Source organism: Sphaerodactylus townsendi, linkage group LG04 (assembly GCF_021028975.2).
Source record: "Sphaerodactylus townsendi isolate TG3544 linkage group LG04, MPM_Stown_v2.3, whole genome shotgun sequence".
NCBI lineage: Eukaryota > Metazoa > Chordata > Lepidosauria > Squamata > Sphaerodactylidae > Sphaerodactylus > Sphaerodactylus townsendi.
In genome coordinates this window covers 76,795,625-76,810,853 of record NC_059428.1, presented here as the reverse complement: position 1 = coordinate 76,810,853, position 15,229 = coordinate 76,795,625, and the positions used below count along the sequence as shown (strand labels likewise).

The window sequence follows — 15,229 nt, the reverse complement described above, 5'->3', positions numbered from 1 at the left end:
TGGAAGGTGCCATACAGGCCATCTTGTTCAACCACTCACTCAATGCAAATTCAGTCTAGAGCATCCCTGAGAAGTGTTTCTTAAGCCACTGTTTGATGACTGCCAGTGAGGAAGAGCTCATCACCTGTTTAGATAGCCGATTCCACTGTTGAACTACTCTCACTGTACATTTTTTCTCCTAATATACAGACAGCACCTTTCTGCCTGTAATTTAAATTCATTATTGTGAGTCCTATCATCTGCTGCTGGCAGGAAGAGCTCTTTGCCCTCCTCTAAGTGACAGTCCTTCAAATACTTAAAGAGAGCAATGATGTGCCCCCTCAACCTCCTTTTCTCCAGACTGAACATTCCCAAGTCCCTCAGCCTTTCCTTATAGGGCTTGCTCTTCAGGCTCCTGATCATCCTCATTGCTTACTTCTGCACACATCCTTTTTGAAGTAAGGCTTCCAGAACTGCACATAGTAAGTACTCCATCCACAAGATGGATTTAATCTTGTGATTTGGATGTTATACCTCTGATGATATACCCCAAGATTGCATTAGCCTTTTCACAGCTGCATAACACTGACTGTTCATGCTTGAATTATGATCCAAGTGTACCCTAAGAACTTGTTCCTCCATATCGCTATCCAGAAATGTATTCCCCAAATAATATGCATGTTTCAAATTTTTATTACCCAAATGTAGACTTTTGCACTTGTCCTTGTTGAATTGCATCTTGTTCATATCCACATGAATTGCATCTTGTTTCTAGTGTATTCAGATCTCATTGAATTCTATATCTTCTGGTTGTTCACTGCTCCTCCCAATGTGGCATCATCTGCATATTATGTGTAGCCCCATCCACCCTCTCATCCAGATTATTTGTAAAAATATTGAAAATTTCTAAATCCAGAATGGAACTCTGTAGCACACCACTGGTCACCTCCCTCCATTCAGATGAAATGCCATTAACAACTACTCTTGGGCCCCTTCCACACATGCAGAATAATGCACTTTCAATCTACTTTCAATGCCCTTTGCAACTGTATGGAATAGCAAAATCCATTTGCAAACAGTTGTGAAAGTAGGTAAAAAGTGGATTATTTTGCTTGTGTGGAAGGGGCCTTTGAGTGCAATTCTCCAACCAGTTCCCTATCCACAAAACTATCCTAGAGTTCAGTTCACAGTCCTCCAGTTTACTATCAGATCATGGGGAATGCAGAACAAAATTCACATTCTTCAGAGGAGAAATTTTGTTGCATTGTCTTTTCTATGAATGAATGCTGGATGAGGTGTCTGTCACTGATAATTGGCTACCTAGATGACTCGCTGTTGCACTCTACCTATCTCCATTATCAGGAGTATGAGAAAATGCATGTACTTCTCCTATTGTATTTATTTTATTTCCTTCATTTATACCTTGCCTTTTGTCAGCCCAAACAGATTACATAGCTGGCTTTTCTCTTATGCTATCATACTTCCTTTGAGGGTTAACCCTATCTTACCCACAAAGGGTAATCCATGATCCTCTATTTAAAAAAAATGTAAATCTGTTTACTTGATGGCACTGCACACATACAAACAAATCTGTTTTACAGTCAATGTACTGAACAGATTAAAAAAGAAACAGTTCTCTAAAAACAACTAGAAATTTAAGAATATTAGTACTCATCAAAATAATCCATTAAATACGAACCTGAATAATACAATTAGCTGATCACATCATATATTTTAAATATAACATGCATAGAAAAGATGACAGAAGATAGAAGAAAATGCCAAGACAACATCTAACCCTGCTTGAAGACCCATCCAAGGGACTTTGTGCCGAGCCATGATTCTGTGACTGTGCTGTGCCAACCCCACCAAAGAGGCTTCTAATTGGACACAAGGAGGCGGGAAAGGCAAAAAAAAGTATCCTCACCACCGAGAAATCCCCTCTGGCCATAACAGACTTATGCCACCCTTTTTGGTTCTGTAAGTCTGAGGCCCCATTCACCAGCACAATATGGTGGATTGGGGGGAAGCTAAGTAATGTCAGCTCGTCCCCTGGCCATGCACCCGGACTGTCCCTGATATGCCAGAAGTGACAGAGGAGCTGGGACACTATTGCTGGGATCCAACACCACATTCCAGTGCTGGGGCGGGCTGCAAGGGGGAACACCAGTGAAATGGTGGATAGGGCGGTATAAAAATCTAATAAATAAATAAATAAATAAATAAATAAATAAATAAATAAATAAATAAAATCACCATTCTGCAGGGGCATGTATCTGGAGGGGAATCAGCTGGCCAGCTGTACGCTACTTTCACAGGAGGATTCACACACACACCCCGATAGGGCTCTTACTCATACAAAAGTTTTGTAATCTTTCTAAGTAGAAAAAATAGATGGACCCAGCACTAACTACATTGATCATGTCCCTTGCGTTCTCATCTACTTACATTTCTACACCAACAGGTAAAGAAGCAAGGAATAGCTGAACAGGGAATTTATGTCACTCTCTCCACACAAGTTAAACATTATGCTTCATTTCTCCTCATAATATAGTATAGAAAAAGAAAAATATTTACAATGAATGAATTTATAAATCATATCATGTACCTTGAGAGCATTGTGTTTTGTCTGGAGTAGGTGTTGTTTAGTCTTTATTTCCTCTCTTTTTCTTTCATCCGTGATTGTTTGGTGAAGAGCATCTCCTCGTTGAAGTAGTTCCTTTACAAAACCCTCATTATCTTCACTCTAGTTAAAACAAAATAATTTGCATGAACTCTATCAAATTGCCCCCTCTCCTTTTTTAAAATGTTAATTTCATTTCCTGTCTCAGGCCATTTATGTAAAACCTTGATTTTTTTTCCAGAATAATCAACATCTAGTGCCTTTAATGTGCCATGTGCTTTGCAAACTGGCAACACAAAGACAAGTCTTTGCCTTAAGGATTTTGCATTCATCACAGGGGAGACACTGGAAGGATGTCAGGTATAGGGGCAAAGGTAAATAGGGGAGGAAATACTTTAAATTTAATTATGCGTAATTTAGTTTCTGTAGGCCATGAAGACTAAAAGGCCTTAGTGAAAACTGAGGATTTGAAGAGAAGTTTACAGCTGCAGATTAAATTATAACTGATGCACTCCTGTACAGTTACTCCAGTCTGAGCCTATTTAAGTGAATGGTCTTAGGCTAGAAAAAATGGAACAACTAACCTAAGGATTGCACTGAAAGTTTAGTCATGAAGCTTATCTGGGTTTGCAACTCATATAATCGGTTCCTCTCAACAACTATGCTACAAGAAAGCTTAGAAGTCTGCTTCCAAAAGGAAACAGAATATCATCCAAGGAGAAAAATCCATAAATTGGTATTTGTCTTTTAGCACCAAGGCAAGGCCTTGAAAAAGAAGACAAGGCATTTGGATTTATATCCCCCCTTCTCTCCTGCAAAGAGCCTCAAAGGTGTTTACAAATTCCTTTCTTCCAGATCAGTTACTTTGTGAGGCAGGTGAAGCTGATCGAGTTCTGACTGAATTGTGACTAGCCCAAGGTCACCCAGCAGAAATGTAGGAGTGTGAAAGCAAATCTGGTTCATCGGATTAGACTATGCTGCTCTTGTGGAGGAGTGGGAAATCAAACCTGATTCTCCAGATTAGAGTTCACCTGCTCTTAACCACTACACCATGCTGGCTCTCAAGCTGTGGTTTTAGTAATATAGTAACAAAAGAATCAATTGTAGTGATTCCCTAGCACACTAGGAGAAAGATGGAATAACCAGTATAGAAATGGAGAATGTTCATATTATATTTCGGAAATGGATGAGGTGTCAAGATAGGAATACAATCTGAAAGGTGACGCTTCTTTCAAGAAAGTTTCCTAAAGTGGCACCTTGTTGAAAGAAGAAGCAAGGTAGCTACTTGGAGAGCATAAGGGCTATAGAAGATGTCATCCAGCAACCTAACTGAATGAATGAATGCTCTAAAGAGTATCAATGCATCAGCACATGATGTGCAGGCTGGCTATACTAGTACAGCTGGCATTCTGAGCATTGGTTGCCTAGCTGGTTGCCTGCCTACCACAAACAGGCAGTGTGGAGAAATTATCTTTTTTATTTTAATTTTCTCCCAACTTGTTTGTAGCTGTTTTAGCTAAAGGTCACATCCCAGCTGTGGACTATTTCCTTTGTACTTAGGATTTCAACAACCCCTTTCAAGTATTTGCAACTGATAGCAACAATGACTTTGCACCAACTGCTTTGTTAATTAGAATTAGAGTCTGATAGGTCTTTTTATGCCACCTGACCAGCAGTTTTGTATAACTGCCCTTCAACATTCAAAGAAGCACTATTGAAACCATTTACATCTTCTCAAGAATCCCCACAACTCTGATATTAAAATTGGACTTGAGTATCAAATGAGACAATAGGGTAAATTTATCTAGCTAAGAAAAACTTAGCTTAGGTATTATGTAATACAATCTATCTGTCAGTTATTTCTCCCAATGGTTATTTTGATGCTTCATGTATTACAACCACTTCAACCTGTTCCTGATAATTAAACAGAAGAGTAGATGAAAAAAAAAGTTTAGAAAAGGAAATCTGGAATATATTGCCGAAACTATTATGATCTTCTACTATAAGAACTAAATGTAGCACTACAATTTTGTAGCAGCCCAATAGAATGACAAGGCGTTTCAACTGTCTAAAGAGTAAAATAAAAATGCAGAGGTTTCTAATTTCTGTTCTGGCATTTATTCCATTTCCATTCCCAGTTCATTCATGCTTCCATCACAACCAATTTACCATATCTTTATTGAAGTCTTCCTCTTTCAGGTTAACTCCCTGTTGAATTTCAGCCTCCAGTGGTTCAAGCAATTTTTGTATATCGAAGTCAAACTGCTCCAGTTCTTTCAAAGGAATGAAGGGCTTTTAAAAAAATGTGGTTGGAAAATGAAGGAAAGAGAGAGAAATGAAAGATTAACTTTGTTTTATTACAGGCATAAATCAAACTGATTTGCCCCCAACTGTTAAATTAATTACATACACAAAAGTTTGAACATTTATCGAAGCACACTTTGGTAACTCAACATGTAGCACTATATACATGGAGAAATTGTTGTTTATGGTTTGTAGTTTAGTTCCTTCATTAAAAATAATCTTCATCAGAACTATATCAATACACCACCAGTAATTAAAATGAAAAGGCATCATTAAAGCTATATAAAAGGCTCATTTTTTTAAAAAAAATATTATGTATATATTAAGAATGTATTAATTAAATTCTCAGCTTGACAGCATAGAAAACATACTTAATGAATATATATTTGGGTTACATAGGACCATCTACAGATGCAATTATTTAGCAGTGCAAGAGCAGAAATTACATCCAATTTAACTTTTTTTTAAATGAAAAAAACCCTCACTTTGGTTAACATTAGGCCCTAAGAAATCTGACATATATTTTGAAATCCAAAAAAAAATAAAGGAAGGAAGGAAGGAAGGAAGGAAGGAAGGAAGGAAGGAAGGAAGGAAGGAAGGAAGGAAGGAAGGAAGGAAGGAAGGAAGGAAGGAAGGAAGGAAGGAAGGAAGGAAGGAGCTAGAGAACAAATTGAAGGCATTGGAAACAGACTTAACAAAAAAGAAAGACAAAACTTGCACTTTAAGTAGAATTAAAACGTTGACGACACAATTGGATGTGCTGCTTACAGAGGAAGTGGAAGCAGTCAAAGATGATAAAATTACACTCGTAGAATATTAACAATGACATTTCTTAAAATATTTTTCGGAAGCTGTTTGAAGATATGTGGCCTCATATTTAGTAAAGAATTGTAACTAATGGTTATTCAAGGGGCATTTAGTATAATATGTAAATATATTAGTAAAGAGGGTTATGTACTGTATAAATTTAGAATGTATTTATATGTTGGTGGTTGTGATTGTTGTTTATTTTGGGTTTATGATATAAACTGAAATTTATTTACAAGGGGTGGAGTAAATAGAAATTGCTTTTTAAATTATTTTAAATATTGTTCCAGGTGATGTCAGTCATATTGGGGTTTGTTCCTGAATGTAATATTCTGTGGTTAGGAACAAATAGTTATTTTTGGTTTCTATGATTGGAAATGGTAATATTGTTATTGAATGCAAATGTTATCGTTTGGTAGAGTTGGTTTTTCTTTTGTAAAAATAAAATAAAGATTTTTAAAAAGAAAAAAGAAATCTGACAAATAGTCATAAACAAACATTTTGTCAAGATGCTTACATAAAGTTACTTTAGATAATTTTGTCATATGCAGTATCTTCTTATATGCAGTATCTTCTAACAAGCAAGGCATTTTGCATAGTCAACCAGATTTTAAAAATATACTATTCCAGGAAAAATGTGCATTTCCAAAATTCAAGTCCTGAAAAAAAGTAGTATTGCAATAGCTCTCTACAAATTTAAGATACTATGAGTGATACTCTTTGTTGCAGTTCAAAGACTATGTAGTTGTATTACCATTTCTCTTACAAGTTGATTTCCAGTTTGTTTCAGCAGCAATTTATATGTGAAGAAGACTGATTTGTGCTCTGTAGCACACACTCTAAAGCACACCTAGTTTTCATGATTGTTTTTCAAATCACACCCACCCACAAGTAAAATACAAATCTAGTTTCTTTCCATCTATGCATGCTTCTAACAGGGCAATCATGGCGTGAGTGTAAAAGTTCATTGGGAGCTAACCAGCACTCTATTCCAGAATTGTTTTTGAGTGTCCCTAGTGTAACCCAGAGATAAGCCAGTAGAGTGTTGCAGCACCATTACTCAGCTGCTGAGCACCAGTGTGGCAATGCCTCAATCACTCAACAGTCACTCAACAGAGAACCACTGGCACAACCTCCTACAGTAGAGGGAGGGAGAAGGTCCCCAAGAGTGTGGCAGGAGTTAGTTGGCATCCTAACCTGGACCAGCCTAGGTATGCCTTTATAATTATGCCTGAAAAAAGCACATTATAGCTTATAGGCAACCATGGAGCCCAAGAAATGCAACCTCACCAGTCAGCGTTTCTTTAGGCACTGCAGGCCTCAACTACTAACCCTTGGCTGAATCCCAATCTTCCCGCAGCAGCCAATACAAGTTCATGGCAATATTAACTCTGGTCTGTGTATGGGCAGGTCAGATGCCAGGTTGCATGAAACAGGTCTATGATGTTTGGTCTTATGATTTTGACTATACCACTGTACATCATGGTGACATCTCAAACACACTCTTGGGGGATGAGCATACCATAATGGACTGTAACACAGTGACAGGGCACAATTTGTGGGAACCAGCTCCAGAGGGACATCAGACCCATGCAAACCTGATTTTTCCCATGGAAGATGTCCCTAGCCAATGCACCATCCCTCATCCACTCACCCATCCTCTCTCCATCAGACCAGGGGCCATGGTTGCACCCAAGCAGCTGAAGCAGAGATGTAGAAGCTGTTGCACCAACTGGGATCAGTGACCATAATGCTATTATGTTCAGCATTCATGGCAATGCTATTTGAATACAGGTGCTCCTTTTACATTGGAAATGGAAAGCCTTGACCTCTTTGCCATTTTTTTTGGCCCTCCAGAGAAACTGGTTGACCAGATGTTGGACTAGATGAACTACCCAATTGATCCAGTAGGGTTCTTTTTATGTTCTTAACCAGATGTCCCTAGGGTGGATAGCAGCACAGTACCGGGCTGTGGGGGTCTACCATTGATCATGGCCCTCTGGCTCATTCTGCACATGCAGAATAATGCACTTTCAAACTGCTTTCAATGCTCTGTGAAGCTGTGTGGAATGGCAAAATCCACTTGCAGACAGTTGTGAAAGTGGTTTGAAAATACATTATTTTGCATGTGCGGAAGGGGCCCCAGGGACAATACCTGAGAAACACCCATTGTTCAGTACCCCTGCAGAATATAGGGACTCACTCAGCCACTTCTTAATACCAACCCATGGCCTTTCCAGGCTGGGAGGGTGGCCATAGGTCCATATGTGTGTGGGGTTGGTGGCCATGCACACATCCCCATAGGTGACCTAATGTTGAATCATTTCCTTCTCAACAATATTTCCACATGCCACCAAGCAGCTGGTGTCTGGAACCACTGCAATCTTTCTGGCCAATTCCTGAGCCATCAGTTTTGTAACACTGTCAGATCTTTCAGGAGTACTATGATCAGAAGGCAAACATGGCCTGAAACATGCCAGTTGGGACAGCAGAGGTGTTATGTGGTTCTAAATTTTTGTTAACAAAAGTCTTGCTGACAATTGTGGTCTCAGTGCATAAAAATTTTCATGAATACAACAAACATGCTTGTTTTTAAACACATGAATAGAACTGTGAGGAAATAGCTCCTTCCTTCCCCCCCTTTTTCCTCCCCCTCTCCAAGCAGGTTTCATAGATTTGGAGGACTTAAAGATACCAGAGGGACATCAGAAAGAGCTACCTGATTTAGGGGGAAAATGTAGCCCAAGACTGACCCTGAGAGAGGAGTGGGGTTTGGGAACTGATAAAGCTGCTGGGAGAAGAGAGGGAAAGTCTCTTTTTGCTGGGTCACTAAAGGAAGTAGAGCTCTTGCCTGGGCTCTGGAGAGAGTAGCCATTTTGGGGCCATGTGCTAGCCCAGGGAGCTGGCCCAGTCTTCCAGGTAACCCTGTAAGGATTGTACCCTTTTAAGCATAAGAGCCTACCCTATTGTAACAACTGCTAGGGTATGTTTAGAGAAAGGGATAGAGGAATTGCATTTATATCTTATTTGTTTTGGAAACCCTTGCTCAATCTAGTACAGTGCTAAAACATACTTGCAATTATTCTATTTTTAATAAATACTTTTGAACCTTAGATGTGGGGAATAGTGTACCACCTTTCAATCCACAACCCAGGAAATATGTTTTCCCAGGGACAGAACTGACTATTGGAAGAAAGTAAACAAGAAAAAAAGTTTCACAGTAGTTGAGATCCAACCCCAAATGAACCAAGTGTTACATAGTAAACTTTATTTTTGTGCAAAGTGTGTTTAATAGTGCATGGTTTGGTGCATTTTTAATCATTTGGATTTCTTAATCATTTGGATTTAAAAGATACTTTTCTGCTTCCTGACAATATGTTTGCTTCCGAACACTTTTGAGATATTGCACATAAATTCTCAGCTACCTCTGTAACTTAAAGTAAAAAGAGTTATTCTAATTTGTGACAAACATCAAGCATTCACATAAGATATATAAGTGAGAAGATATATAAGCTGGATGCATACCTACAAAACTCATGATTGAGTGACAGCCATTAAGTTAAATGAATCAAAAGACCACCCAATACAACTCCCTGTCCCAAATACAAATTTCAAAGTCAGAATTAATGCTGGTTGTAATGGAACATTTAAAAGGGGAAAAAACCCTTGGTTTTATCCAAAATGGAAATTATCATTAAGTACTGTTGAAGTACATTGATCATAATTCTATGAAATGCAACATGTATGTCAGTGAAAATTTGCTCAAAAAATCCGACATAGCTACATTTAGTTTTAAAAGAGGAAAGCTATCAAATGTCAAAAAAGTAAAATGAAATTGAAAGAAGTCGAACCGGGACATCTGGGGTAAGGCAGTCTTGAAGACTTATAGAAACAATTAATCAGTGGAGAAATTGGACCAAATTTCTCTATCTTTCTTTTTTTTTACTTTTCTCTAGAATTTGGAACAACACAATGAAATTGGTTCAGAGTAGATTCAGGATAGAAAATACTTTTTCACTAATTGTATGAAGGGGAACACTTTTCACAAACATTAACTTACAAAATTCATTGAGTCTGGCTAATATATGTTTCAAACTCCTTCTAACAAATTGGCAGGACATATATTGACAACATGGGGGACGCACAAGAAGGGCATTTCACTTCCCTTCCCCCACTATCTCATCTTTCCCTTCCATGAAATCTCCCTGGGGTTAAGTGTTAGTGGGGCTGTTGTTTATTAGGTTTGCCAAAGTGCTTTGGAGCATGTAAGCTCTCTGATTTTGAAACAGGAAAAAGGAAAAGCTGAAAAATGCCTCATGATTTTATTTCAGAAAATGCATTGGTTATTCTAAAAAAACGCAAAACTTTAAAAGGAGCATTTGTAGTTTTAAGACAGAAGCCTTCAGTGGACATTGCTCAGCAATCTCAACCATTTTGCCAGCATTCCAGGCTTAGTTTCTGTCAGTAAGGCCATTTCCACACAGTCAAAATATCCTGGGTTGAGCAAGAAAAATATCCCTGTGCAGCTGAGAATTCTGCAATATCTCTCCTATTACCCTCTCCCACACAATAAATAAAACATCTTATTGTTGATTGGCTTGAAGTACTAATCACATCTTAAAATGAATGAAATAGAAAAAAACTTATGCTTACTGGTAAAGGGTGACAAGTACAATTACTTCAGTGCAATGCAGTTCCAAACACAAATAGAGGCTAACTCTGTTGAGGACTTCGCTGAAATAATTGTATCTGTCACCCTTTACTGGTATGCATAGGATTATATTCTATTTCATTCATTTAGCAAATTTTTTTAGTATGTATGTTAGGGTTGCTAACTGAATTTTCTGCTTCAGATACAAAATGGCTGCAGGCCTCCTACCCTCCCCAGCCACCCTGTCAGGCCTGAGGAAAGTCCCCATGCCTGACAGGGAGGCAGGGGCCGCCAGGCTCTTGTGGCTCATGCCTGAAACGCCCACCAAGGAGCTACTTGCCAGCTGAGCTGCCTGCTGTGGCCGAAGGCCTCCTGCCATCCCTGGCCTCCCTGTCAGGCCCGAAGAGGGCCCCCATGCCTGACAGGGAGTCCAGTGAAGGCAGGAGGCCTGAGGCTATGGCACTCAGCTTGATCAGCAAGCAGCGCCCCGGCACGGAGGGAGCTGCCAGGTGCTGGCATGGAGGCTGCAGACCGCCTGCTCTCTCCAGTCCAAGGACAGCCCCCACACCTGACAGGGAGGGCAGGGAGGGCAGAAGACCTGTGGCTGCTGGCAGGTGACTTGGTGGCTTGGCTGACGAGTGGTGCCCTGGCATGGAGGGAGCTGCAGGACAATGGCCAGGTTCTTATGCCCGGCCTCCCCTGCGGCACAGTGCTGGTGCTTTGCTCATCAGTTTTGGGCTCACTGGGTGCCGTGCTGCAGGAAAGGCTGGGTGCAAGGAACCAGCTGCCGCTCAGAGCCCTCCTATGTGACTGGATGGCATGCGATTGGGGACATGTGACACTACACACACACACACACACACACACACACACACACACACACACACACACACACAAGCTAACAGTGTTTTTGTTGATGATAGTATACCTCAGTAACTGCTGGGCCAATTCCTCTGAAAATTCCCAGCCACTATAGTCAGGCAGGCGAGAGTGTTCTTAGATGTTCACATTCCTGAAATTTCACACCTGGCCCAGGTAAAACACCTTTTTCCTGGCACTCCATGGTGAAGGACACGCAGCTGCCTGTGTTTAACTGTCACCCTTAGAATATTCGTGCTGCTTAGAATGTTCACTCAGATGGCCAGAAATGAGCCATGAAAACAGTACATAGGCAGTAACTCCAGTGGAAGTGAAACACATACACACACATACACACGAGGGAGAAGGAAGGGAGGGAGAATGAGGGGTGGCATGCAAGGGAAGAGAAGTGAGAGAGGGGAGAGAGTGAGGGGTGGCATGCAAGGAAGGAGAGGCAGGGGGCCCAGGATCTTGATATGACCCACCCACCCTGTTCGTGCTGCTTAGAATGTTCACTCAGATGGCCAGATATGAGCCGTGAAAACAGTACATAGGCAGTAACTCCAGTGGAAGTGAAACACATACACACACATACACACGAGGAAGAGGGAAGGGAGGGAGGGGGAGGGGTGGCATGCAAGGGAAGAGAAGTGAGGGAGGGAAGAGAGTGAGGGGCGATATGCAAGGGAAGGGAGGGAGGGGCCAGGCACCCTAGATTCCCTGAATACTGTAGTTACAGTTAAAAAAACCAGGCATGCATTACTCAGGAGTAATCTCGGTACAGCAACCAAGACATACTTTGCATGGCCACATCGCACCCCTCAGAGGGTTTCCTCAGACGCGACACCCATTGCCACCAACCAAACTTACTCCCAGGTAAAGGATCATGACCAGCCAGCCTAGATGTGTGGGAGGGGTGCCTTTCCATTCTCCCCCACCCCAAGGAATGTGGGCACACACATCAGTGACATTGCACTGTATCAAGCTGCGTGTTTGCATGAGCACATACTGCTGGCCTCTGCAATTGATTTGCTACTACTATTTCTTTCCCATTTCACCACAATAAGCCACAGCAACGCGTGGCTGGGCCCCGCTAGTAATATATATAAAAAGCTAACTGTGCGTTTGTTCCTCATGCCCTAATGCGGAAACGGCTGAATGGATCGCCCCCAAATTTTCACATGATGTCCCTTCCTATTGAGAACAGGTTTTGCGCCCTTCACCGGGCTTGCTGGTCACACTGGTGCCCAGTAAAACACACGTTTCCTCAACCCCCCTCGGCGGACCAATGAGGGGCCGCCGAGCTGGGGAGAGGGCGTGGCTTGCCCGCGATCGGCGCGGCATGCGCTCGGAAGCGGTGCCAACTCCTGCAGTAGCAACACCAACACCAGCAGCAGCCACAGAGCAGCGCGCCTCCTTCCTCACGTTCTCCATTGACAACAGCAGAGCCAGAGAGGAGCAAAGGATTCCCTTCAGGGGAGAGAATGGAGGGGAGGGAATGGAGCCCAGCGGAAGACCCAGCCACAGTCAGTGCCCTCTCCCTCCCTCTCTCGGCGCGACACAGTAAGCCACAGTGAAGCGTGGCCAGGTCCACTAGTAATTATATAAAACACAGACCAAATGAGTCAAAATTGTTTTCAAAATACCTATTTTTTAATGTGAAGAAATCTTTAACCTGTTTCCTTTCTAGGACATGTGAACTAGAGAAAATGGTAAAACCAGGCAGGAGGGAAACCAGAAGCCCCTTTGCTGTTCTCACAGTGCTCCTTCACAGTGTCAAGCAAGCAAACATTGTTTCTGTTGAATTCCTCAATATATGTCTCACTGTGAGTCTGCTTGCACACCAGTGTCAGGTGTATCATATATTGAGTCCTTACAGACTGGTTAGCAGCAGGTAGCCTGGAAACCGTACTCTTGTACAGAATGGATATTGTTATTAGTTCTCCTCTGTTATTGTTGATCTACTTTTATTGTACGGTTTTATCATTTTAAATTTATTTTAAATTGTTCAAATATTTTGACTTTTTTATGTTCACCAGTTTGGGGAGCCTGATAAGGTGGAAAGGTGCAGCATAAAAGTCTTCTAAATAAAAATAATATTATTGAAATGACATGATTAACAGAGATACATCTTCCCTTTTCCTTTGAAATGTAGCTTGATTTTTGATGTGTTCGCAAGCAAAAGCCATGATGGGTGATTTGCTTCTAGAATAGTGACTGTACACAGAGGATGCATGTACATGCACACACACACAAGCACACACAGATACCACTACCGTGCTTCACTCCTTCCTTGGTTTTCTAGTTTCCACCTTGGAGGAAGGTGTCTTCCAAGAATTGAGCTCACTTTGTTAGTTTTCTATTTAGCATGAACACATAGCTCCACACAAGAACAATTCTTCCTACCTTTTCACTTTTAATTCTTTGTGAAATGGCTGCAAATTGTTGGTTGACCTCTGCCAGTTTAGGCTCTATTACTTTCCTGCAGTGATCTCCACAGTTTGCCATAAAGTCTACTGCCTGGTGACGCACAGAATCCACCTTTGGATGCATATCATTCAGCTCAGTCTTTAAGCGCTACAGTCCATGAGTAAGAGACAGGGCTTCAAGTTAGTAATAAATGCAGGAAGGAAGAAAAAGAGAGAAAGAGAGAGTGTGCAAAGGAATAAGGTGCAAAACCATCAAGCAAACTTCAGATAAATGTCTATGCAAAGCATCTAGCCGTGTAGCTCAGAATAGTACCTGCCTAGCTTCTTTCATGTTTTCAGGCTGGTAGACACAATGAAATAGAACATGAATAAGCAATTAATTATGTAACAGGTCTTCAATATTTTCTCAGCTGCTTCTTAGGACAATACAATACTTAGCTGGAGAAATGTTCATTGCAGAGGAACAGAAGCTTTAGTTTTGAACCATTTTATACCTAATAAATATTTAGAAGATAGTTATATGATGATTAAGAAGTCAGATTTACTGTCTAACTTTTTTTTTGTTATTGTTATATTGAAATGAATGTCAGTGACCAAATGTTAATCCATAGGTTTTCATTACAAAACAAGGCAATGAACCATTGAAAGAAATCTACTTAATTTATAGATAAAAGGAGGCATATGTAAAATTAAATAGTGTTGTGCAGTGGTTAGAATGCTAGACTAGGATCTGGAGACCCAAGTTCAAATCCCCACTATGCTTTGGAAGCTTCTTGGCTGATCTTGGGCCAGTCACACACTCTCATTCCACCCTACCTCACAGGGTTGTTATTAGCATAAATTATAGCAGAGAATAATATCATAAATTGTTCTGGGTCCCTACTAAAAAGGGTGGTGTATAAATGAGGCAAATAAAAATAATAAATGTTTCTGAAATTAATCTGTATGGCCGTTTCCGTATGGAGGCGGAAATGGCTAGGTCGGCGCATTTCGCGTCGACCCAACGACGCTGGGACCGTCCGCATGGACTGTCCTGGAAACAACCGGGCAGCCGGCGCTACGGAGCACCAGCGCCCGGCCGACCCAGCATGTCCCCGGGCCTCCGGCACGTCGCCAAGGGCTGGGGACACGCCCCCTTGGCCCTGCGCGCCAGCGGCGCAGGGCAGGGGGGCGTGTCCCCAGGCTTCGGCGACGCGCCGGAGGCCCGGGGACAAGGTAAGTGCTGGGAACAAGGCGGGGGTGGAGGGGTCGTGAAGTCGCTGCCGTTCGCTCGGCAGCGGCTTCACTGCGGCTTTTCCCCAAAAAGAGCGCTTCCAAGCGCTCTGGGGAAACGCTGGCTTCGCGACGGGCGGGCGGCGTGAGGGCGGCGCGGCTGCGATGCAGCTGCACCCCCTGTGCGAATGGCGGCCTGGAGACGGCGTTTTTGCCATCTCCAGGCCGCCATTAAATGTCCATGCGGAAACGGCCTATGTGAATGCATGTGTGTAATACTCAGTTTAGTGAAAAAGTATGTGTGTGTAATACCCTGTTCAGTTCAAATATATAATTTTATACATAGGAAGGAAGATTCCATTGCTG

At 41.6% G+C, this 15,229-nt stretch overlaps 1 protein-coding gene across 3 annotated transcripts in view; it reads right to left on the bottom strand.

Annotated features, from left to right (window-relative positions):
* Positions 1-15,229, bottom strand: part of DMD (dystrophin) — a 1,175,169-nt gene that overhangs the window by 648,042 nt on the left and 511,898 nt on the right. For all 3 annotated transcript variants that reach the window (XM_048495459.1, XM_048495460.1, XM_048495467.1), the window contains 3 exons: positions 13,629-13,799; positions 4,772-4,894; positions 2,588-2,725 (listed from right to left, as the gene is read on the bottom strand). In XM_048495459.1, coding sequence (XP_048351416.1) covers positions 2,588-2,725; positions 4,772-4,894; positions 13,629-13,799 — 432 coding nt within the window. The remainder of the gene's footprint in view (positions 1-2,587; positions 2,726-4,771; positions 4,895-13,628; positions 13,800-15,229) is intronic.